This window comes from Cryptomeria japonica, chromosome 6 (genome assembly GCF_030272615.1).
Source record: "Cryptomeria japonica chromosome 6, Sugi_1.0, whole genome shotgun sequence".
Lineage (NCBI taxonomy): Eukaryota > Viridiplantae > Streptophyta > Pinopsida > Cupressales > Cupressaceae > Cryptomeria > Cryptomeria japonica.
The window spans coordinates 424,297,572-424,321,049 of NC_081410.1; the positions used below are offsets into that span (position 1 = coordinate 424,297,572).

At 37.2% G+C, this 23,478-nt stretch overlaps 1 protein-coding gene across 2 annotated transcripts in view; it reads left to right on the forward strand.

The window, feature by feature from the left end:
- Positions 1-319: 319 nt before the first annotated feature.
- LOC131043021 (lysM domain receptor-like kinase 3) overlaps positions 320-23,478 on the forward strand; it is an 89,535-nt gene continuing 66,376 nt past the window's right edge. The window contains exons 1-3 of one of the 2 annotated variants that reach the window (XM_057976377.2): positions 320-873; positions 1,089-1,986; positions 22,878-22,907. In XM_057976377.2, coding sequence (XP_057832360.2) covers positions 1,413-1,986; positions 22,878-22,907 — 604 coding nt within the window. In that variant the 5' untranslated portion in view covers positions 320-873; positions 1,089-1,412. The remainder of the gene's footprint in view (positions 874-1,088; positions 1,987-22,877; positions 22,908-23,478) is intronic. The other variant, XM_057976376.2, reaches the window with a different exon arrangement.

The window sequence follows — 23,478 nt, forward strand, 5'->3', positions numbered from 1 at the left end:
GGCCACTCAAAAAAAATAAAATCAAAATTAGCGGTCACCGAAAATGTAAAATGCTTGCCCGACGGTATGTTAACCGCCTCGCCCGATGTAATCGTCACATCACAATGACAACCGCCAGGAAAATGTTAACCGCGAGCAAGTTTTTCCATCAAACGCAAAACGGCAACATCATCCACATCATCGCAGCCGCGAATTCCTCCATGTCATCTATAGGTCCCAGGAACGTCGCTCTCATGAACTTGCCGTACTTGAATGGTATGCCTTAAGCATCATATGGAGGCATACCGTTTTGGAACCAAAATAGCTACAGCCGTAAGGGTGAGGGAAGAGCTTTGGAAAATGCGACACTTGATTTCTATCTTGGTACCATAGACACAATGAATACATTTCCTAAGACATTTTTTGTCACCAATGAAAATGTTATGTCATTGCTCGTATTCTCAGAAAGCCTGCAGAAATCGAATTTCTGCCGACCAAGAATAAATAATTAACATAATCCCATTTGTTTGTCGTTCCACAATCCTAAGTTTTACGAAGAAACACAGTAAGTTGGCTGCAGCGTAAGGAGCTTCCACATGGCGGAAGTACCAAAGAAACCGAAACGAAAAAAAATAACAGAATGAGAGCAAATATATTTGAATAGTTTGCTAGTGCAAACCTGCTTGAAATGGCATAAGAATGATGCAATGAGTTTTCTGCATGCTGCTGTAGCAGACAGTGACACACAAATTTTTAAAGAGGCAGAAAACAGCTTGGGTTGTCCGTGGAATTCCTTGCAGCAGAGCAGAATTCTATATGAATGTAATTAAGCATTCGTGCTTCATACTTAAATGGAATGCATCAAGGCTTTTTAAACAGAAGCATTCTGGAAAGGTAAAAGTTTTTACATGATTTTTAAAAACAGGCTGAATTTAGTAGGATACTGTTGTCGTCTCCTTTATGTATTCTGATCTTTCTTTCAGTTTTGTGTGTTTGTCATTGATTCAAGCTTAATAGCATACATACGCATCCATTTGTTGTTTTGTCCATATACTTAAAATGGAGCGTTGTGCTTGGTTTAATGGCAAAAAAATTTCAATTATTTGCAGGCAAACGTATAGACAAAAGTCTATATACAGATGGTTTGAATATAGAGATCCTTTGTGTGGGGAAGTACTTATAATCTTTGCAGGCAGAATAATGTCCTAAAAAGAGGCCTTGAAATGGACCTGGAAAAGGCCTTCGATTAACCCTGAAAGAATATAGACGACATTCCCAACACCATTGATTGATCTTGAAAGGGCATGGGCAAACTCCACAACACCAACGTGCTTTACACACGGTGAAATATTTAAATTCATTACAGTCAGGGATATTCAGAGAAAAATACTTAAATTAGACCCCAGAGAGCTATTTTATGAGTGGAGAAGAGAATGGAAATGCGTCGCCGTGCCTTAATCTCTTTATTTATGTTGGTCTATATAAGTACTTTGCAAGTGGAATCGGCTCCTTTGGCCTGCAAAGTTTCCACTTTAAATACTTGTGTTGGATATCTATATTTTGTTTCGCCTCAAGAGCAGACTGCAGAACAAGTAGCCGATATGCTCAGTGTATCCCCGATGGACGTGGGGAGAACCTATGGGGAGAAACCTGTATATGTGATCAATGTGACCTGCCGCTGCGAGCCCGATTCAAACCAGTTCCTTGCCAAAACTGACTATATTGTTAGGGTCGATGATAGCTGGAATTCTATATCTTTGGCATTTGATGGCCTAATTTCTGCAGATTATGGAACTGTTTTGTATCCGCCTCTTAAATTGGAACTGAAGATTCAGTGTGGATGCCAAAATGATGTGGGTGTTATGACCTATCGAGTTGTCTCAGGGGATACTGTGTATGGCCTTGCAACTCGATTCAATACAAGCTGGAACAGGATAGTTAAGCTAAACGGACTAGTTAATGAAAGCGAAATCGGCGTCGATCAGATCCTTTTCTTGCCAATGGATTGTAAGTATCTTCCTGAATTTTTTGTTTATTTAAAGAGATACAAAATGGACCATTTTGTAGTTTCTCAGAAAAATTTCAATTACCATAGTTCTTATAAGGAAAGCAATAAACTTTTATGAACTTTTTCATTTTTTTGATATGTAAAGAACAATTGATGTTAATAAACATTACAGCATGAGATAGCTAGCTGTAAAACTGAAAGCAGAGATGATGTAACTGCCCTTTTGTGGTGTGAATGCCACCAATTGTCTGTTCCTTTATGCTTTTGATATTTTAGGATTTTGTTTGTAACTGTCTCTGGTGGCTACATGGTGGTTTTTAGTGCTTTCCTTTTTTTGTTTTATGATAGGAGTCCATTGCCAGGAGTTGAGTTCTTTTGGGGATTTTGGGTTGGGTAAGGATTTGGAGTGGTCGTGCTATTTGTGCAAAAGAAGCTTTGAAAATAAAGGATTGGAAAGGGCTCTGCAATCTGCCTTGTACAGTGCGTGAGTTTTTGTAGTCATTGGAACATAATAGATTATAAAGCAGAGAGTCAAAGGAGAGTTTGCGTGATTCATAATGGTTTGTTCTTTGCTGTTATGTTTTGTTCTATTATCAGCTGGATAAGAGTACCTGCTTGAAGCGACAAAGATTGTCTACATCAGTTTTAATCAGACTGTATAATAATCCTTTGTTTTATTCTGTTTGTTCTAGTTTATAGTTAGAAATATGAGTTGCAGGATCAGAGGATCCAGATAGACATGTTAAATCTGCAGAAGTTAGTTTTGGTATTAAAGTAGTCTGCAATGGCCCAGAGGCTAATTTGCATGAAATGGTGAAGAAGGGCAAGAGGAATCCAAGCCCTGGAGGAAGTGCTCATGAATGGCTTAGGAGGTTAGAAGCCATTGAGGCCAGCTTAATTGGATGAGTTTGAAGAAGAACAGGAGAACTGGGAAATGTTGCAAGGGAAGTAGACCTGACAGAGAGGCTCATTGAAGCCATTGGCAGACAAGGCTTGAAGGTAAAAGTCGATATATCAGAATTTTCAGGTGAACTTAACCTAGATTTATTCTTAGATTGGGTCTACGAGAAATATTTTGAGATGGAAGACATTGATGAGGATGATCCTTAAAGAGTGAAAATTGTAGCATCCAAATTGAAGTTTTATGCTGCTCTATGGTGGGAGTACTTGCAGAGTTCTAGAAGAAGACAGTGAAGGATAAAATTAGACAATGCCCTAGTATATTGAAACATCTACGAGCTTGATTCTTGCTTTTTGATTACAAGCAAAAAATATTTAAAGAATTTCAAAACTTAAAACAAATAGATCAATTAGTGCAAGTTCATATCGAGTAATTTAGGAGACTTCAAATTTGGACTAATATACCAGAGAATGAAGGGCAAGCATCACCTAAGTATGTCAATAGCCTTAAGTTTCAACATCAAGATGAGCCTACTGGATTCCTAACCTTGGAAGAGCATGGGTTGGAAGATTTAGTGGTGGCTATTGTTCCAAGGAATCCTAAGAGAATACTTTGAAGACAAGACTACTGGAAGGTTTGCACCTTTGTTTTGGTAAGGGACAAAATCTGGGATGAAGCTTACCAAATTAGGTTCTTCTAAACCAGAGGCGTAGACTGTTAAAAAACAAAGATGGGAACGATAATGTAATCACTCTTTTGTGGCATAGGCCCCACCAATTGTTTCTTCCTTTATAATTTGATATTTTGTGATTTTGTTTGTAATTGTCTCTGGTGGCTACATGGTGGTCTTTAAGTGCTTTTCTTTATTTAGTTTTTGTTTTTGGTTTTATGGTAGGTGTGAGTTGCTAGTAGAGATTTTTTTTTTGGATTTTGGGGATTTGGAGTGGTCTTTCTGTTTGTGTTAGAAATGCTTTGAAAATAAATGATTGAAAAGAGCTCTGCAATCTGCCCTGTATATTGCATGAGTTTTTATCCATTGGATTGTATAGATTATAGAGCAGAGAATCAATGTAGTGTTTGCATGATTCATTATGCTGTGTTTTTTTGTTGTTCTATTTTGAATTTTTGATTCGTCATCAGCTGGATTAGAGTACATACTTGCAACTACAGATGTCATCTGCATTATTTTCAATCAGTCAATGAGTAATAATCCTCTGTTCTATTCTGTTTGTTCTAGGTTACAATTCGAAATATGAATTCCAGGATTACAAGATATAGAAACGTGTGTTAAATCTGCAAGAACAGAGGTTTGTCTACATAAGAGAGAATCAACTTACAAATTTAAACAGAAAAGATCCCAGGAGACACCACATTGAAAGTAGCTTTCATAAATATATTTAAGAATACTATAACTATAGGATTTATTGTATAATAAAGGTTAGTACACAACAGGGACCATTCATTGGGATGAATGGTGTCGTAGGGAGGAGTTTGCTTGTGATCATTTCTTCATTGCAATTCTCAGTGGCATGAGAAAAATAACCAAATTCTTGCTAGAATATTCTTCGAGTTCTAGATGATATCAGCGGAAGGGTTTGGAGATGATAACCAAGCTCTGATAGGAAAGTACAAAATCCTTTTGCCTTGTATTCTGCCAATGTGATTGCCACTTGAATCTGTTGAACTGCTGATAGCTTGCTAATTTTTTGTGATGACTCAATCATCTTGGTGAGCAGTTTGGGTCATGAGTTTGGCTTGCTGAGTTTAGTGTTGAGAAAGACTTGGAATCCGTGTGTAATCTTTGAGCTAAGAGTTCCATTTTATTAGCAATACAAGGGTTCCAATGGATGGATTCGGTCATTGATGAGCACTCTAATGTATAGGGTCAGTAGGGCATGATTGAGGTTGGGTTTGGTGATGAAGGTTGGTTTAGGTGCATTTGGATGGAATGCAAAAATCTTGGTGAGAGGAGGCTAGAGACTGAATGGGTATTGCAGAAACACCTTGTTTATGGCATGCACTCAACTTTAATTGCATTTGACATGATATCCAAAGTTGTTTATGCACAATGCAATGTCAACTTGTTGAGTACAGGGAAACTTGCCAAGTCCCATGACGAGGCAGGCCAAACAAGGCCTATAGACTCATTGGTGAGTCTTTGCAAGTCCTATGGGTGAAACTTGGCAAATCAATAAAACTAAAAATAGAGAAGATTTTTTTTAGAAGTAAACATATTCAAATTTTACTAGAGCATATTTAGATTTTCCCAAATATACCAAACATTGGTTCATTAGAGCACACTTTAGTGCACTCATTTGTTAGTAAATATCTATTTCGATCTTGTTTAGTTTGGGTCTAAATAGTGCTCTTTGACCTTGACATTTTTTTGAAGGTTTTGGAGCTTTGGTTTAGGGTGATAAAATTATGAAAAATAGCATGTGCCATGAAGATACATATGGTCTTAAGGCCTTAATTTGTGCTTGGAGGTAAGGGCTCCACCTCTAGATCCTATCCTATATTGGGCTGCACTTTGGAAAAGAAACATTGTTTTGCTTGATTTGTCTTGAAATTAAAAAAAATAGTTTTGTTTACTAATTTGTATGATTTTTTCAATATTTTTTTTAATTTCTCAATTAAACCCCAAATAGTTTAATTACAATTATACTTTGGTTTGTTGAGTCAATTCCTATTCCTAGTAATGCTACTATGGCTACAATAGTATTGAGGACCTATCTAAGACATGAGCACATGATTCATTCTAGAGCTAGTGATCTAGGCCTAGTGATGTTGGGCCAAGCGATATAAGCTCCTCTTTACCATAGTTCATAATTCCATGTTTTTTTAATTTTTTTTTTGATGTGGATATAATAATCTGAGTATTTTGTACACCAAAAACTCTATAGAATCTTGAAATATTTAAATATCTTGTCTTCTTCAACTCAAATCCACTTTTGGACTTATTTGCTCGATGTATACTTGAGTATTTGATCAAAGTAGCTTGTAGTTGATTATTTTTTTTGTCTTTAAAGTTGATTTAGAAAAGAGTGCATAGAAAAGCTTCAACCGTTAAGAAATCTCTATATTAAATGGATGTTCCCATTTTTCAAGTTCGGGTGCCAAGTTTGAGTCTGGGTTCAAAGTTAGCCCTTTGAGTCTAAGTTGAGTTTCAGTTTGGTAACATGGTGCAATACACATGTGCTGATGTGTGGTAACAGTTTGGGCCTATTCCAAGATGATTACAAATGAAGGATATTGAGCAATGAGAACTCTAAGAATAGGGAACACAATGAGAGGTGGAACCAAAGCTCGAAGGAAAATGTGGTGCTTGTTTATGCCTTCTGGCAACAATAGTGAAATCAATTAAGTGCTAGATTAGTGGCTGATCACTAAGAGTAGCTGAGAATGGTCAGTAGGACTCAAGAAAAGTACATAATTAAAACTAAAATGTACACAATGGGAGTGGCTAGTGCATTCCTAAAAAAGTAGAGGGAAATATAACCTAAGTAGAACAATAAAAAGTAGTTACGCTCTCAGATACCGGGTTCTTTTGTTTTAGCCTGGGTCCTGGTACGGGTATGATTTGGGTTCGAGTATTGTTCGGGTATGGCCTTGGGTACGGCTTGGGTTCTCTGTGGGTTCTGTTCAGACATTTTCACACATCGCCCCATTGCAAATGGGGACCCCCACTTTTTTTTGCTTTCTAGGATAGTGGTAGAGTCCTTCACCATTAACCTTTGCATTGAAGAAGTATATTTGGTCAAGAGGTCAGAAGTTAATCAAGTCAAGTTTGTCTCCTTAAGGTTGGAGTACAGGTTATCCAGGCTTTTGGAATGGATAACTCATCTTTTGCTTGCAGGGCTAGGAATGAAATGAATAACTAAGGCATTATTAGTGACTTCCTTTGCCCTTCTCGTGAGATGTGAAAAGAAGCGATGTAAGATGAGGAGTCAAGTCAAGAGGGTTAATTTCACTCTGTTGAGAGGTAGGTTGCATAGGGTAAAATTTGTATATGTATGGGAAAATTTCCATTGTCCTCTTGCAGGAGTGATTTCCATTGCCCTCTGGCAGGAGCGATTTCCATTGCCTAAGTTTTGGAGCGAACTTCCTTTGCCTTGGTTTAAGAGCGAACTTCTTCCTTGACCATCAAAGTGGAGTGATTGCACTTTATCAAGAGGTAGGTAGCATGAGGAGGATGAGGTTAACATTGATGAACTTCCATTGCTTCCTCCTAGGAGCGAACTTCCATTGCTCCTTTGGAGGAGCAAACTTCCTAAATTGCTGACCTTGCTCATTAGCTTGGCATAAATAGGAGTTTGATAGAGGAGTCTCTTAGATCAAGTCTAGTTAACTATGCAGGTGTTTTCTTTGTCATCTGGGTAATATAATCATACTTCATTGAGAGGTTGCAGGAGCAAAATTTGACTAAGTGTATGAAAATTTCCATTGCTCCTTCTTAGGAGCGAAACCCTCTTCCTTTGAGTGAATTTTGCTTCCTTTGCTCCTTCTTAGGAGCTAAATTCCTCTCCAGGCCTCTTATGACACCTAAAATCCCATTGGATCATCATGTGATGTCTTAGTTTGAGCAATAAATGCAATCCTTAGTCAACAACCTTGAATTTGGCTAAGTATAGGGGTCTTTTCCATTGCTCTCAATCAGGAGCGAAATCTACTTCCTTTGCTCCCTCTCAGGAGCAAAATCCTCTTCCATTGCCATCATCTTGGGGTGACTTGAACTTTTTGAGCATATTTGAGGGCAATGAACAAGGCTAACGCCTTTAACATCATTTCAATCAAGGAGATAGGTTAATGCATCAAAATTTTGGCAAAGGGAAGGATTGAGATCACAAATTTGGAGTGACTTCCCTCCATTGCTCCCCTTTAGGAGTGATCTCCAAGGCATCCGTTGAAGGTGTTTGATGACCTTTTGTGCTTGGAATCTAAAAAACTAAGGCATGAGTAGTTGAAACCAAGCTAGATGCCGAATTTGAAGTGGTTTACGTTATGCATATGTGAAATCACTTTCCTTATGCTGTTAATGATTTGGAATTTTGTCAAATGTTTCAAAAATGAAATTGAACCAGCTTCTACACTTGGCACAACTAGTAGTAATGGCAATCCAATTGATTGTGATTGACCTTGATGCTTTTGCTGAAGAAATTGAATATTGAAATCGATTATAATTTGAATTTGCATTGTGTAATGACATTTTGAGACTTGAGTATTTCATTTTTGCAAATTATGAATGAGCTATCAAAATATTCTATTTATTGGCAATTATGGATTTATGAGTATCACTCTTATAGTTCTACACTGATACAGTTTATATATTATAATTTTGATGTTTGAACATATATATATGTACGGACGTACCCGTACCCAAGGAATTCTTTTTTGCTGATTCCATGATTCCGTACCCGTACCTGAATCGGTAACTTAGGTTATGCTAAGTCTAAACATTGGAGGGTCTGACTTAGATGCCTAATAGAGTCTTCATGATTTTGTGTGAAACTCATAAAGAACCAAAAAAGACTTCACAAAAACAAAGTTTAAGAAATCACAATTCACAATTTCCATTAAAGGCTTTTTTATAGAAGACTATTTCACTATATTATACAACTTGAGCCACATGGGTGGAGGCTAGGAGAACCTTTTGCTTCCCAAACGTCTGGGATTAGCAATCTTCTTGCACCCATATTTCTATATACCATCTAGGTAGACTTATGGCAACTTAAAGTAGTAGCTTACCTCTATTAAATTGTGCATATTTGTTGTTGTAATAGCTCATAGTATCCCTAACTTCCTCAGAAAGCTCTCAAATTTCCTCCTCTCTCAATTCAGCAATGTGTCAAACATCTTCCTTTAAGATGGGCATCCAATCCTATTGATGTGTCTTTTGTACATGACCAAACACATAATAAAATACCTAAAGGTACCTTATCCTCTCTTGAATAAAGCTTCTCGTGATGCTGAAGATTTCGCAGAAGGATCAATCAGAGCAGATCCAAGGTTCTGATATGTAGGCTCTCTACTTGTGGATAAGCACCAGTGGTCGTTGTGTTTGCTGTTTCATCAAGGGGCCTTACGTACTTTCTAAGAAAGTTTGTTCTTGCAATTACTTTTCAATGAGGAAACTGGATTTTCCTAATACTAACTGATGTTTCAAAAAAGGCAAAAGATAGGGGATTCGAGAGGGCTATATTAAACTAGGCCTAAGAATGACTAAATGGAGAGTGATCTTGGTGAAACTCTACCAATCTCAGTATTGCCAAAGAACAACAACTCTACTGGAATTGGTGCGATCTTCTAAGGGAATTCAATGATTTTTGAATCATTAATAGAGATAGATACTATCAATAAGATACATACCAATATCCTAAATAATGATTGAACTCTTAACTTATTTCAATATCTCCAGTTGACCACACAAGGCACGCTTACAATCAATAAGGGGCTAGTGGTTTGGACTATGAGTTTTACTAAAAGATCAAACACAACATTTGTCACTCAATCTAACTGTAAAATCTGAGTACTATCTCCACTAAGAGTGATTCAAGAAGATAAACAACCATGTAAAAAGCCACAAAGATTGCAATAAAATACCATAACTTCAATATTTCATTGATCTCATAGCAAAATATAACAACAATTGTTCACTTTCTCTCTTTTCTCTAACTCTTTAAAATGAATTGAGGGCTTATATAGCACTCTCAAATACAATGAACGACCTGGATCTAAAGAAGATCAAGGGCTGAGATTATGACACTTAAACCCTAATTAGGATTTGTTACAAAAATGACCCTATTTAGATAAGTATTATCACTCCATAGCCAATAGAAATTGGCACAAATAACGAGGAAACATAGCCCAATAGGAATTGAATTGCCACATCATTTCATAACAACTTTTCATCTAGAATTTGTTCCCTTTTCTATGTTCTTTTCTGGCATATTCAATGAATTTGGACATAATCCCTTCAATCTCTGCAATGGGAATTTCATGCAGGTTCTTCATCCGCTCTTCCAAGTGAAGGACCTGATCAAAGGCTGCAAGAAGGGTCGTCTCCCACCCGTGCTCTATTTCTTTTGTTCTCTCGATCAGGAACATAGTAGCATACATCTGATCTTGGTGCTTTTCTGTGATCATGTTCTCCTCTTTGCAAAAAATAACCTTGATCCTATCTTCCAATTCTTGGACATCCACATTTGTTTCGATCTCTATCCTTCTGTCAAGGATTGTACATAATACATCAAACACCTTATCCTGAATAGGGTGGATAGTATTCTCCACTCGGCTGCATCTACTATTGATGTCCTCGAATAGAACTTCCTTCATTTGGAGCAAAGTTGACCATTGTAGAAGATTATGGGTTCCTCCACCAATTATCTTCTCTCGTGCTAAAACCTGTCTTGATGTCCTTCTTACCACCTGTAATACAGGGATGACAATATCTCTAGTATGAGTGAAGGCATCCACAGTCACTGCTAGGTTATGAATGATCTCAAGGACATGGATAGCTCTGTGGACTGTCTTCATCAGTCTTGCTACAAATTCCATGGCTACCTTGTAGGATTCATCAATCCATGTACTCATGAGCTGGGCTAAGTTCATCTTTTCTGCCTCATTTATTGACTCAGGAGGGAGTGCCTGCAAGGGTGAGACTGCTGGATCCTGTCGCCTTAATGGCTGATTAAGGTGGCTAAAATAATTCCTCCAAGCGTTAACCTCCTTTTCCAACCTCTTATTCTTTTCCATTTCTTCCTTTAGTTTATCATTAACTGCTCTCACTGAATCAGTCGCTTCTTCCATGGCCTACTCGGAGGTAAGTGGACCAAGATCAAATATCTCTAAATCATATTCTTCTGCCATTATCTCATCCTCATACTTGTCCACTGTTGGTGTAGCTACCTGTATCTTCCTGGATCCTGCATCATCTCTAATTACCTTTGACATCTTTGTAGCTTTCTTCCTTTCGATCTCTTCTTGAGAGTTTCCTAGAAGACTTTCCAAATCAAATTTTTTCTCTTCATCTTCAACCACAACTACCCTCGTAAGTCTTTCTTTTAACCAATCTGGAATGGAAGATTTCTTCTCTCTTGTATTTCCTCAGGCAAATGCCCTTCGGCTCTGAAAGGAGATGCCGCTTCATCATCATTCTTTTCTTCTTGTTGCTCATTAACACCAACTTGGAGAGGAAGAGACTAACTTGATGAGTATTGAGGTGTTCGTCCTTTGCCTTGCTTATCATTCTACACTGTGGATTCCATAGACTCATCTACTTTATACACCTTCTCTCCTTGATCTTCTCCTTGACCTATCTCCTTTTCATGTCTAGAAGAAGTACTCGATGGATGATCAAGATTCACCTTTTGTTTCTTCTTGGATGGTTCTCTCTTTTTAGGTCCCTCCTTTCTCTTTGACCCCTTGGAATGAGAAGTGTTCTCACTTACACTCGCTTCTCCTTCTTCTGTTCTTGCTTCTAGGCTGAATGTCATGGCTATATTCTGTTCCTTCAATTTTTGATGTTGGACATCTACCCATCTGCGAGTACAACTCAAAACTGGGTTCATCAATGTTCTTAAGTTTGCGACTTCTTGTTCATCTCAATCTATCTTCACTTCCTTGTCTTCCTTCTCGTAGGAGGATTGGAGATATCTACCACTATCATGTGCTTGGTCAGCTACTCTATAAACTTTACATTTCTTGATAAGATCCAAAGGTAATCTAGAGTGCCATCTTCCTTTTTACCTCCACATCATCCTGAACATTCATCCAGAAGTCCTCTACTTGAGACACATGCCTGTATTTCTTCCCAACTGCTTCTTCCATATGACCATTAGGATCAAAATTCTCTCTCGAGGCAAAGGATGTGAATAAATACAGAGATAGTTCCTTTTCTGCATCTTCGGCTGCTTGAGAATTAGGACACACTTCAATTGAATTTCCTAGTGAAATAGGCACGGGGATACCATTCCCATGCTTGTGTCTTGATGCTTTAGCACAAGCTGCCAACTGTCTAGTCACCTCAAGTAATATTATTCTATCCATAAGATATCTTGGCAACATATAAGGAGGTGAAGGACATCCATGGACCCTAATGTAGGTGAATCTTGGAAATTGAATGAACCATGCACCATGTTTATTCATGAGCTCTTGTGCTTCTGGAGATAGTCGATGGTGAATCCCTCCTTGTAATGTCCTGATGATATGCATTGTGAAAGTATCGTTGACTAGCTTGTAGTAATTCTTAGGTGGATAATGCAATTGAGCACAAGAATCACATACTCTTATTTCTCCGGGTCCTCTCTCGACAACTCCTCTGTGTGGTAATCCTACATATTCAAAATATCTGGCTAAAGAATATATAACATATGAACTCATGTGGAATGACTTAGTAGGGACTATCCTCCTCAACTGGACATCTAGGTTGTTGCTAATAATTTTGGCCCAATTGAACATTCCCTTTTCTTGAATGATCACCTGTATAAAGAAGAACATCCACTTGTCAAAAAAGAAGGCTTGAGAGGCACCTATAATCCGGTTGAGCATAGTTATCAAGTCTTTGAATTCCTCTTGTAAATCAATTTTGTGAGGCGTATTAGGTATCTTATTCAAGCGAGGCCTACTCTTGAGTAACCAATTCTTATTGATGAAGTTCAAACAGGTATCAGGATCATCTTCGTAGATAGACTTAGCCCCTTCTAAGCTCTTGTAGATCATATCTCTTGATTCCGGAAGATGAAAAGCTTCACTTATAGCTTCTTCTGAAAGATAGGCGAGGATAGTTCCATCCTTGGCTACGATTGTCCTTGAATGTGAATCATAGTGCCTGGCACATTCGATCATTAGCTCATGACATTTGACTACGGGAGGGAAGCCTGCGGCTTTGATGATGCCACTCTCAATTATCTTCTTGGCTATGGGTGATGGCTTGCCGATGTAGGGTGCTTCTCGAAACTTCCTCACATTGAAGTTCCCTATGTTGGTGTCTCCAATACTGCTCCATTTGGATACGATCCTTGTCTCCAAGTCGTCACTCTTTTGATCTTCTTTAATGAGAGCTTGCCGTGTTGCGGATCCACTTGCCTTGGGGGCCGCCATTTGCTACCTACAAAAAGGCTTAAGTCAGGTTTAGGTATAGTACCCTAGATAGGTGATTTAAGATCTTTTAAAGAAACAATTGAACCTTAATTTGAAAATAGAATGATAAGCCTTTAAAATTATGAATTTTCAAATTGACATCACCTACAAATCAAACTAGATTATTGAAGACCTAACCTTAGGAAGATTGATATAGAAATTTGAATCAGATCTTCAATACATCTTCAAAAATCAGATTGTACATACCTTGTCTTTGATTTCTAATTATCAACCTGAAAAGATGGAAAAAAAGGGAGATTGTTGCTGGATTCGCCTTCCTTCCAAGTGATATCCAAAGGGGTTAAAAGCTTCAGGTCTGCACCTCAGGTTTGCCTTTGCAGATTCAGACCTTGACCAGCCTTCCTAGATCAGAAATTCGTCTACACCTGCTGCAATTCGCTCCTCCAGTTCTGCTCCTCAAATTCGCTTAGGAAGAAAGTATGAATGAATGATTAATGCTTGCAAAATTTACTTTCCTATATAGGGCGCTTTCATCCTTTTCCCAAGAGGCCGACCTCTTAAATAAATAAATACAATTTAAAAAATCCATCTCTAAGGTGGCCGACCTAGCAATAAAGCTAAAAAAGAAATATTCTTGGGCGGCAAAGAGTAAATTCTTTAAATTTAATGCTTAAAGGTCAATTTAGCCCATTTGACAATTGTTTAATCAAGGCGGATTTGCATTATTTATCCAAAATGATGAGGTTTGATTAGCAATTTAAGATAGGAATAATGTGTTTTGAATGTGACTTGCTTGTGAATCTTTTGAAGAGACATAGGCAACTCTAAGAGATGTTGAAGTTTCTTCAAGATTTAATGTTTGCCATTTTACTTGATTCACTCCATCTTTCCATTATTTCACCATCTTGATCCTTAACCTTTCAATGTTCTTGCCATTATGAACTTGCAACTTGCCTTCAAACAAGGTAAAAAAATAGGGAGTTCAAAGGACTTCGCCTTGGACACTTTGGAAGGGTTAGGAGCAATTTTTATGATTTTGTCCAAATTCCATCATTTCTTTACTCCAAATTGCTTCCCAAGACAAGCATGCACTAGTCTTTTCTCTTCCAAGGCCTAGGAATTCATATTTTAAGCTTGTATCATGAGCAAATTAGGTGATTTTGAGAATTTCGCTTTGGACCCTTTGGAAGGGTCAGGAGTGAAATTCATAATTTGCTTGCTTTTCCTCACTTAGCTTCATTCTTCATCCCTTAGGTTATTAATAACAAGTATTTGGGCCTTAAAATTGATTGGGAATGCACTAGCTTGTAATCTGGGGCAAGGAATAGTGCCTCATGAAGAAATTCGCTCTGTACCCTTTGGAAGGGTTAGGAGTGATTTTCTTCCTTTAGGTTGAACTCTACTTTCTTCTTACCTTGCTTTGTCATGATTTTCACCTTTGGATTCCTCTCTCATGAAGAAAACACTTTTTCTATCCTTAGGAAGGTCTGAAAGGAGAAATTCGCTCAAAACCATGGCCAGAGACAAGACCTATTTAGGATTTCTCTTTGGACCCTTTGGAAGGGTTAGGAGCGAAATCCATGTTCTAGCTCAAAATCTTCATTTTTGGTGTTCATAAGCCACTCAAAGGCATGCCTAGGGTTATCTCCAAGCTCAATTCACCCTGATCCACACTTGGCTTGACGCAAAATTGAGAGAAAAAGGAGATTTTGGGAATTTCGCTCTGGACCCTTTGGAAGGGTTAGGAGCGAAATTCACATTCTAGGCTTGACTCTTCATCTCTTGAACTCCAATCTCCATTGCAAAGTCAATATAAACCAATCCACCTTCAACCATGCCATAGAAACTAAGGATTTGACCTTATCAAAGGGAAAAATAGGTGTTTTCAAGAATTTCGCTCTGGACCCTTTGGAAGGGTTAGGAGCGAAATTCATGTTTTGGACAAAATCCTTCATTTCTTTTGCCTTCATTCACTTCCTAAGGAAAAAACATGTCAATCTTCTTTTAAATATGCCCAAGGAACTAAGATATTGGTCTAAACAAGGAAGAAAATGAGGTTTATGGAGAATTTCCCTCTGGACCCTTTGGAAGGGTCAGGAGCGAAATTCCCAATCTTGGACAAATTCCTCACTTTTCAATGCTTTCATTCACTTCCTAAGGCAAGAACATGTCAATTTACCCCCACTATGTCCAAGGAACAAGGCTTTTAGTCCAAGGAAGAAAATAGTACTTATGGGGAATTTTGCTTTGGACCCTTTGGAAGGGTCAGGAGCGAAATTTCCATTCTAGGTTGATTTCTCACTTCTTCCATTCAATTTACCTTCAAATTTGATCAAACTCACCTCTCCTCACCACAATCAAGTCCATTTGCCATCCACTTAGCTCAAAACAAGGTCTTTTCAACGTCTTAGGCAAAATAGGGGGTCAAATTGAGGATTTCGCTCTAGACCCTTTGGAAGGGTTAGGAGCGAAATTCACATTTTGGGTTGATTTTGACCATTTCATCGCCTCAAACCTCCTTTCAAAGGCTAGAACACATCAAATCCTCTCAAACCATGCCTTTGAAATCCAAAACTTGGCCATAACAAGGAAGAAAATAAAGGTTATGTGAATTTCGCTCTGGACCCTTTGGAAGGGTCAGGAGCGAAATTCCTATTTTGGGTTGATTTTCTCACCTTTTTTCACCCTTCCTTGGCTTGGATATAACTTCTCAGGCCTCCCCCTATCATCATCCAATTCAAATTGGCATTCACTTCAAGATCTTGTGAAGAAATTTATATGAATTTCGCTTTGGAAGGGTCAGGAGTGAAATTCCCCCTTGTGCTCAAATTTTGACATCATTTCCCACATTTCCTCATCCAAATGAGTGTTTTGCCTTCACTAATGCCTGGGAATGAGCTAGTTGCTAGCTTGGGACAAGGTGGAGTGTTTTATAGAGGAATTCGCTCTGGACCCTTTGGAAGGGTCAGGAGCGAAGTTCATGATTAGCTCGAGTTTCTGACCTTTTCCACCCATCATGCCTTAGATTCATCCTCTTGAGTCTTCTCTTTGCCATTCAAGTCTATTATTTGCTTACTGGCTCCATTGAATTGACTTTGATTCGACAAAAGACAAGACTCTGACCTAAAAACCTACAACTTTGACCCATCCTGACTCAAACCTTTCAACCTCTTTGCACAATCTATACATTTTCCATCTCCTGAAAGGCAAGATCCTTCTAAGATTACACCAGGGTTTAAGGCAGACAACACATGACTTTCCCAAGCTCAGGTCAAATTTGGCTTTGAAAGAAACCCTAGGTGAGTTCTGTGAAGGAAACCCTAACCTACCCAGCCCAGGCGACCACTAACTCACTCAAAACACCTAGCAAGTAGAGAAAAAACTAAGCTAAGAGAAAGCAAGACCAAAAAAGAGAGGGGGTCCCCATTTTGATGGGGCGATGTGTGAAATGGTCACAACAAATCCCTAGTGATTATTGGTTTTGCAAATAATCTACTAGTAGTTGAAAACTTTTTGTTTAGAATAAATATTTCCATAAAATATGAAAAAAAAGATACTTCTTAGTTAAACAAGAAAAGCAACTTCAAGATAGATATCTCTAACAAAACAAGGAAAGTAAGCAATGCTTTGATATCATCAAACATTTTGTAATCTTGGATAAAGCAAAAAAGAAGAGATGCTTTCATCAAGTAGTCAACCCGCATCTCTTCTTTTTTTCTTTATCGAAGACTACAAAATCTTTGATGATATTAGAGAATTGCTTATTGTCCTTGTTTTGTTAGAGATATCTATCTTGAAGTTGCGTTCTTGGGCATATCCACGAGTGAAGCCACACCTAGACATTCTCGGGACAGATACAGGACCGGTTCTTGGCATACTTGGTAACTTAGCTCAAAGTTGAAGATTGTGGCTTTGTACTAATCCCTTACTCTGATTTGTCAAAGTATTATGCCCTTATGTTTTTTTAACCTATTTAATTTTGTCTACTTACATTGTTCAATCTCTGGTTTTAGCTAAACAAAAATAGTTTGTAGTTGTAGGATCTGTTTACAATAAAATATCATAAGGAATCTTTTTGCCTAGCATTGAAGTGTGTGTGAAGGTGGATATAAAAAGATACACTTTAGTTTTATTCAGAATGAGCATGAAACACCCTAGAAAACATTGTAAAGATTTTAAATAGCAAGTACATATTGTGCATATTAGGTTAGTTTTTTATTTACAAAGAGCTTCCACTTCTAATTCAAAGTGTGGCTCTAATGTTTCATATTGTGTCACATTGAAAAGTGTGAATTAAAACCTTGTGAAATTTTGAAATAGATTTCTAGTTCTTAAAAGTAGCAGAAAATGCATTTCTTTCTCCACAAAATATTTTCAAGGAGAAGAGGATCAAATTGAAATGGCCTTCTTGTAAATGAAATTGTTTTTCTGATAATAGTAACTGATTCTAACTAAAAAATGAAGCAACCCAAGGATGAACAAGTGGTTAAGGAATAATATTTAGCATAAAATATGCAAGTTTAGCTTTGGAATCTTCTTGCCTTGCCAATTTTGTCATAGGCACATTGCTTGTCCTCTTTATGGTGCCAACTTTTTCTTTAACATTTTACATTTCTATCTAGTCTTATTTCAGCCTTCCATGTTTTTGTAAAATGTTATGCAAAGATTTGTATTCCAACCAATGCAAATTATTTCTAATTAAGTTTCTAAAGTTTTCCAGTCCACTTTAGATCTATTGCTATGTACTCTTGATCTTAAATATGATGTGCATTCTTCTACAAGTTACCTTATGTAAAGGAAATAAATCACTTAGTACATCATCTATTCTATTTGGTTGCAAGACAAATAGGATTTCCTCTAAATAACTTGTTTCAAATTTTCTTAGTATTTAATTGGAGTCCAGTTGCACTATTGTCAAATTTCATTGAAATCTCCCCACAATACAATGCCATACCAACACCTATAAAACTGGGTTGAGAACTATGTCTCAAGCTATTGCACCCACAACTACAACTTGTCTACATCTATCTCTTCTTCATATGGCTATAAATCTATCCTAGAATCCATCTTTTATCCCATAATATCTCTAGATAATGCTATTCTATCTGGGGGAAAATTGTAACAGAAGCTTTAGTTCTATCCCAAAGCACAATTAAGCAATACCAAGTTCAAGTTGTTCAATTCTACTCATACCAAATTCATCTCTTCTTTCAGTCCTATTTGACTCTTGATCATCTGATTCCATCCTGATATAATGAATATCTTCTTAATAATCTTACATGTCCCCATGGAATGAGTCCTCATCATTCACTAACATAGAAAGTTAGCCACCTTGTTAGTTCACCTTGAATAGAATTGGGAACTTTATTGCTTTGACATATTTTTTGGTAACAAGTATCAATGCACTTTTCATAACAAAATCAATATTTGTTGAAATTTAACTTTGGTAGTGTTGTGACGTTTTCACACATCGCCCCATTGCAAATGGAGACCCCCTACTTTTTAGGCCCTTCCGGTCTTTTGGCTTTGTTTTGGGGGTCTTTTTGCAGCAGTCTTGTCAGTTTCTCCGCTTTGCAAGTGTTTGGGGGTCATATTGATTAAATCTGCTTTTCGTTTGAGCGAGTTTGGTGAAGTCTAGGGCCTGTTTTGTCTTTTTTGGGGTTTATGCCTTTTGTCCTAGATTTGAGGGGTTTCTGTTAGGGTTTTGAAGAAACTAAACATACGTCTGGAATTAGGACCCTTCAAGGAACCTCCCAGTAAAATTTGAACCAAAATGGAGCAACTTTCTATTTTTAGAAAGTTCCTATTTTTTAGGGATTTTACTGAGTCTCGGAATGGTCTAATTTTGCCAAAAATCAAACTTACTATTTTTAGTAAGTTCTATTTTTAGTAAGTTTCTATTTTTAGTAAGTGCTTTTCTAACCTATTTTGCCCAAACCTTGACATTTTGAAACACTTACTATTTGGGAAAATCTATTTTTGGCAGGATCTTCACAGGAAAACACTGAAAGCTGAATATCTCTGAAGATGCTGAAGACTGAACGTTCCTGAAGACCATTTCTAAATCTGGAAGAGTCAGAAGGCAGACAAGTTGGATCAAAAAATGGTTAAGTTAGGAACTCCTTTTCCGGAAGAGGAAAGCATGCAAAATCATCCAAGTCCAGAAATTCACATCAATCCACCAATGTCATCCTGATCCGAAAATGGCCTGAAATTTGACTAAGTCTAAAAACTTGAAAGATCTTCCAAAATCCAGAATTTGCATTATGATTCCTATGGACCTGAAACCACTCTCAAACATCCTGACAATATATATGAAATATAACTTGCCACTTATACTTGAATGTTATATTTCATATATATATATATCCTGACGAAGAGCCTGGAACTTGTGAAAAGCATCAAAATCCTCCATGCATGAACAATTCCGCCCAAGGAAATGATTGGGCGCTAGATGAGGCAGGTCAGGAAATGTTTGGAAATTCATGAATCCTCCACAGTGGTGAAATTCTGCCCAACTGTGGACTTGGGCGCTAAAAAGGTCCCAAGGATTCACAAAAAAGTTGTGAATTCCACGCCTAAAGGAGATTAGCGCCCAAGGCATGAATAAGGCGTTGAAATGAGGTCCTCAAGGAATTCATAAAAAATGAAGAAATCCATTGCATAGTGATTATAGCAAAGGTATCCATGGAGAGCAGGAAAGAATAAATATCCTCCATCAAAGTCTAATTCTATGCCAAGTCAAGAAGTTGAAAATTTTTCTAAGGCTTGGAAATGATGAATTTCACCATGAAGAGTGAATTCCACGCCTAAGTTGGAAAACTGAAAAAATTGTCTAACGCATGAAAATCCAAGGGTCAAGGAGGAATGAACAAAAGCGGGAAATCTCCTCAATGAAAACTTTGGAAAATCTATTTTTAGACACCAAATCTTATTAGAATCCGGAAAGTTTTGCAGATTTGGACTCGTGAGATAATTCTCTATCTTTGGGACTCGGGTCCTAAATTTTAGGAAAATTCCTAAAAAAAAGGAAATGTGGCAAATTGGTCAAAAAGCTCCCTGCAAACATGATGAATTCAAAGACCACAAAAATTCCTTCCTCAGGGAAGAATTGCGCCCAAGAAGAAGAAATTTCAGGAAAGGTGAAAATTTGGCTAAGTGTCGGAAATTCCTTCCTTTAGGACAAAATTCCAGGAAAGGTGAAAAATTGACTAAGTGTTTGAAATTTATTCCTTCAAGACATAGTTATTGGAAATCATGAAAACTGGCTAAGGCATGAAGAATTTCCTTCCTCAGGGTAAGGAACAAATTTCTTTCCAAAGGAGAATTTCCTTCACAACATGAATTCCATGCCGGGATGAATTAAAGGTGGAAAAACAATTTCTTGGCAAGGAAGGAATCAGAGATGAACCGAACAAGAAATTTCCCCCAGGAAAAGTTTTTAAAAAAAATCCATTCTCGGGCATCAAATCACATCCAAATTTCAAAACTTTTTACAGATTTGGATTTGTAGGAGAATTTTCTCTCTCTTGGACCGTGGAACCCTAATTTGGAAATTTTCCTAAAAAATAGGAGATGGTGAAAATTGATGGAAAACCTTCTTCAAGCAAGGAAAGTTGAGGAGACTTCAAGAAAATTCTTCCTGAATCGAATTTTCCCTCTCTAACAATTCCAGATATGCAGGAGCTGATATACGACGGTGGGGTCCGCTTGCATGGCGAGGATCTATTGAACACGTGGCAGTAGAGGCATCCCGATCATTGCATGTTGAATTTATGGCAGATTCCTTTTGTATGCAGCCGCCGTATGTGGAAATGATGGAGCATTTATGACATAATGGGGTGATTTTTGCATGGATGAATATTCAACGCATGTTGGGCGAATTTGAAGGTGGTGCATTTAATGCGCAATGGATGCTATTTTGGTTACTTTGAATTAATTGTATATGGGCATGATGGGTTATTAATTGGAGATTCCCACCTTGTTGCATCTTGAGTGGAGAATCTTTTAGGGAAAACCCTAATTAGGGTTTTGCATGTAGCCAGGGCTTGAAGCCTATATAAAGGGGTAACCCCCCTCATTTGTAAAGGAGGGAGCCTTGTATGAAATTGTTGCGATAAGTTTTGAGATAATAACAGTGAAACATTGTTCTTTGATGGTGTCCACTTGAATTATTTTTTCAAAGCTTGCATGGTTTCACCTTCCTCACTTAGAGTAGAAGTAGTATAGTGCTTTGATTTCAATGGAGAATGTAAGGTGTTTGATGAATTTCCATGGTTCATACTTTTTGCATCTTGCTAATTGTAAGTTGTAGTGTAAAGTTAGCTCGAACCCCCTAAATTTGTGCTAAGTTCAATTGTAGATGGTCGTTTGGATTGCGCCATTTTTGGGTATTCAAATGTACTTTCTCGATTTGAAAATCCTCTAGAATCCCCAGAAGATTGCACTGGTTCTTGCGGAGTTGTAGTTGATCTTGGCGAAGCAGAGCTTGGTTTATTTGGAATTTGTCCACCAAAGCACTATTCATTGATATCATTGCCCTTGAGAGTAGATTTAGATCCTTCTAAACCCTTTCCCTTTTACTTTCAGTTCATTTTAGTCCGTTCGAAGTAGAAGCATCGCAGAATTGCCATAACTGATGATGGAGTTCCAGCCACAACAAAGAAGTGAAAGAATGATGCAAACTTAAGGCCCCTTGGATTACCAGCAATCACATTAGCCAATTGAGTCACGTCCGTAGCATAAAGGAACCTTGGAGTCGATTGTTTGAACTCCTTGCAATCTTAGCATGCAATCGCACTTTGATCAAGAGAGAGTGAAGTGACTGTTAGGCAACTTTATTCTGTGTTCGACGTAGTCATAAAAAACACGTCAACAGGTAGAAGATGCTAATTCAGTTTTTTTTTATCATGTGGAATGTCATCAAAGTTGTCTTTTATTGTTCACTGAAGTTTCATAAGACTCATGTGAGGGTTCTATTCTTGTCAAGATCTTCTCCACCTGAATGCCATGCGAATAAAAGGAATGAGTTTTGTACAAGTACCTTGGGCTTTGGTAGAATAGCTACTCCTCACCTAGCAGTTAAGTGTAAAGGAAGTTTATATTGTGGGGTGTGACCTCTTAGGTTGTGCTTTAAGGAACTTCTTAATAATACAAAACAATGTTGCTGACAATCACATAAGAAAATTGATTGTCTTTCTGGGTATTTAGCTATCTACAAGATAACATGTAGTAGTCCTTATGGTTGATGAAGCTTTGAAAGTTGGCCATCCTAATTGGATTTGTATTTATTCCAGCAAGACAATATTTTATTGAGAGAAGGTATTTACTTCTTTTAGGCATACCCCCTTTCAGAATAAGTTATTTTTTTATCTTTAGACTTTAACCCAATTATTTTAAGGATTTGATTATATGTAATGGCTGAAGTTAATGAACTAAATATATTAGGATTTTGTAACGTAATCTTGCATTCACTCAAGATGATGATGTAGGCCATGTTTTTAAGGTGAAGTAATTTTTGCATGAGAAAAATAAACTCCGCTAAGAAGTTATAGATATCTGACTTCATTTTGATCCTTTTGGGTGTATTTAGATAATCAGAATAGGTAGGCTGTTTCATGGACCATTATCATACTTAATTTACCATCTTTATAGTTGTATTGGGTTATGATTTGGTTTGAGCTCTATGACATTCTCTTTCCTTACAAACAATATCATTATTGAAAAAAAATATCTTTATTCAAAAGGTTTAAGGTGGATCTTTTTGTTCTCAAATATAAGGTTAATTTCTAATTTCATATCAAATACTATGTGAAAATTTACTTTATTTTAAGTTTTTTTTCTTTCACAGTTAATAACTTAGCACTTTTTGTGATGCATGCTTCAATGAAGATCCAGAAAATCTCATTTCACAACAAATAGGTACGAAACTAATGCTCTTTTCTCCTATTAAGGTTGTCTTAACTCTAAACTCTTAAGTAACTTGAAATGTATATTTTCTGGTGGGAAACATCTTCAGGTTGATTTCCTATCTCCTAATTGAAATGAAGTGGATAGTCATATGGATAGGCCAGATTATTAACTGCAATTGTCATTGGTAATGAAAGCTTGGAAATTATTTTCTTGAAAACTGGAAAGCTACTAGCCTTACTAGAGACATAAATTTTTTAGATTTACTTCTATAAGCTTTCATTAGATGATGGTTAATTTTTTTTTTTGAAAAATGGCTAATGTTAGAGTTTCTGCTTGTTACATTTTTCGTGTAGTTTCTGAAGTATTCTGTGATATAGAGTTTTGCAAGTATCATTTACTTATTTAAGTAAAATTGTCATCGACATTCAATTTCTTCTTCTTTATCATGCTGGTTTTTTTACACTTCTTAAATATATAGGATTTTAATTTTTGGGAAAAGTTGTTCATTCTTTAGGGTTCAATACCAAGTAGCTACACACTACACCAATGAATCAGCCATCATTAATGCCTTTTCTCTCAT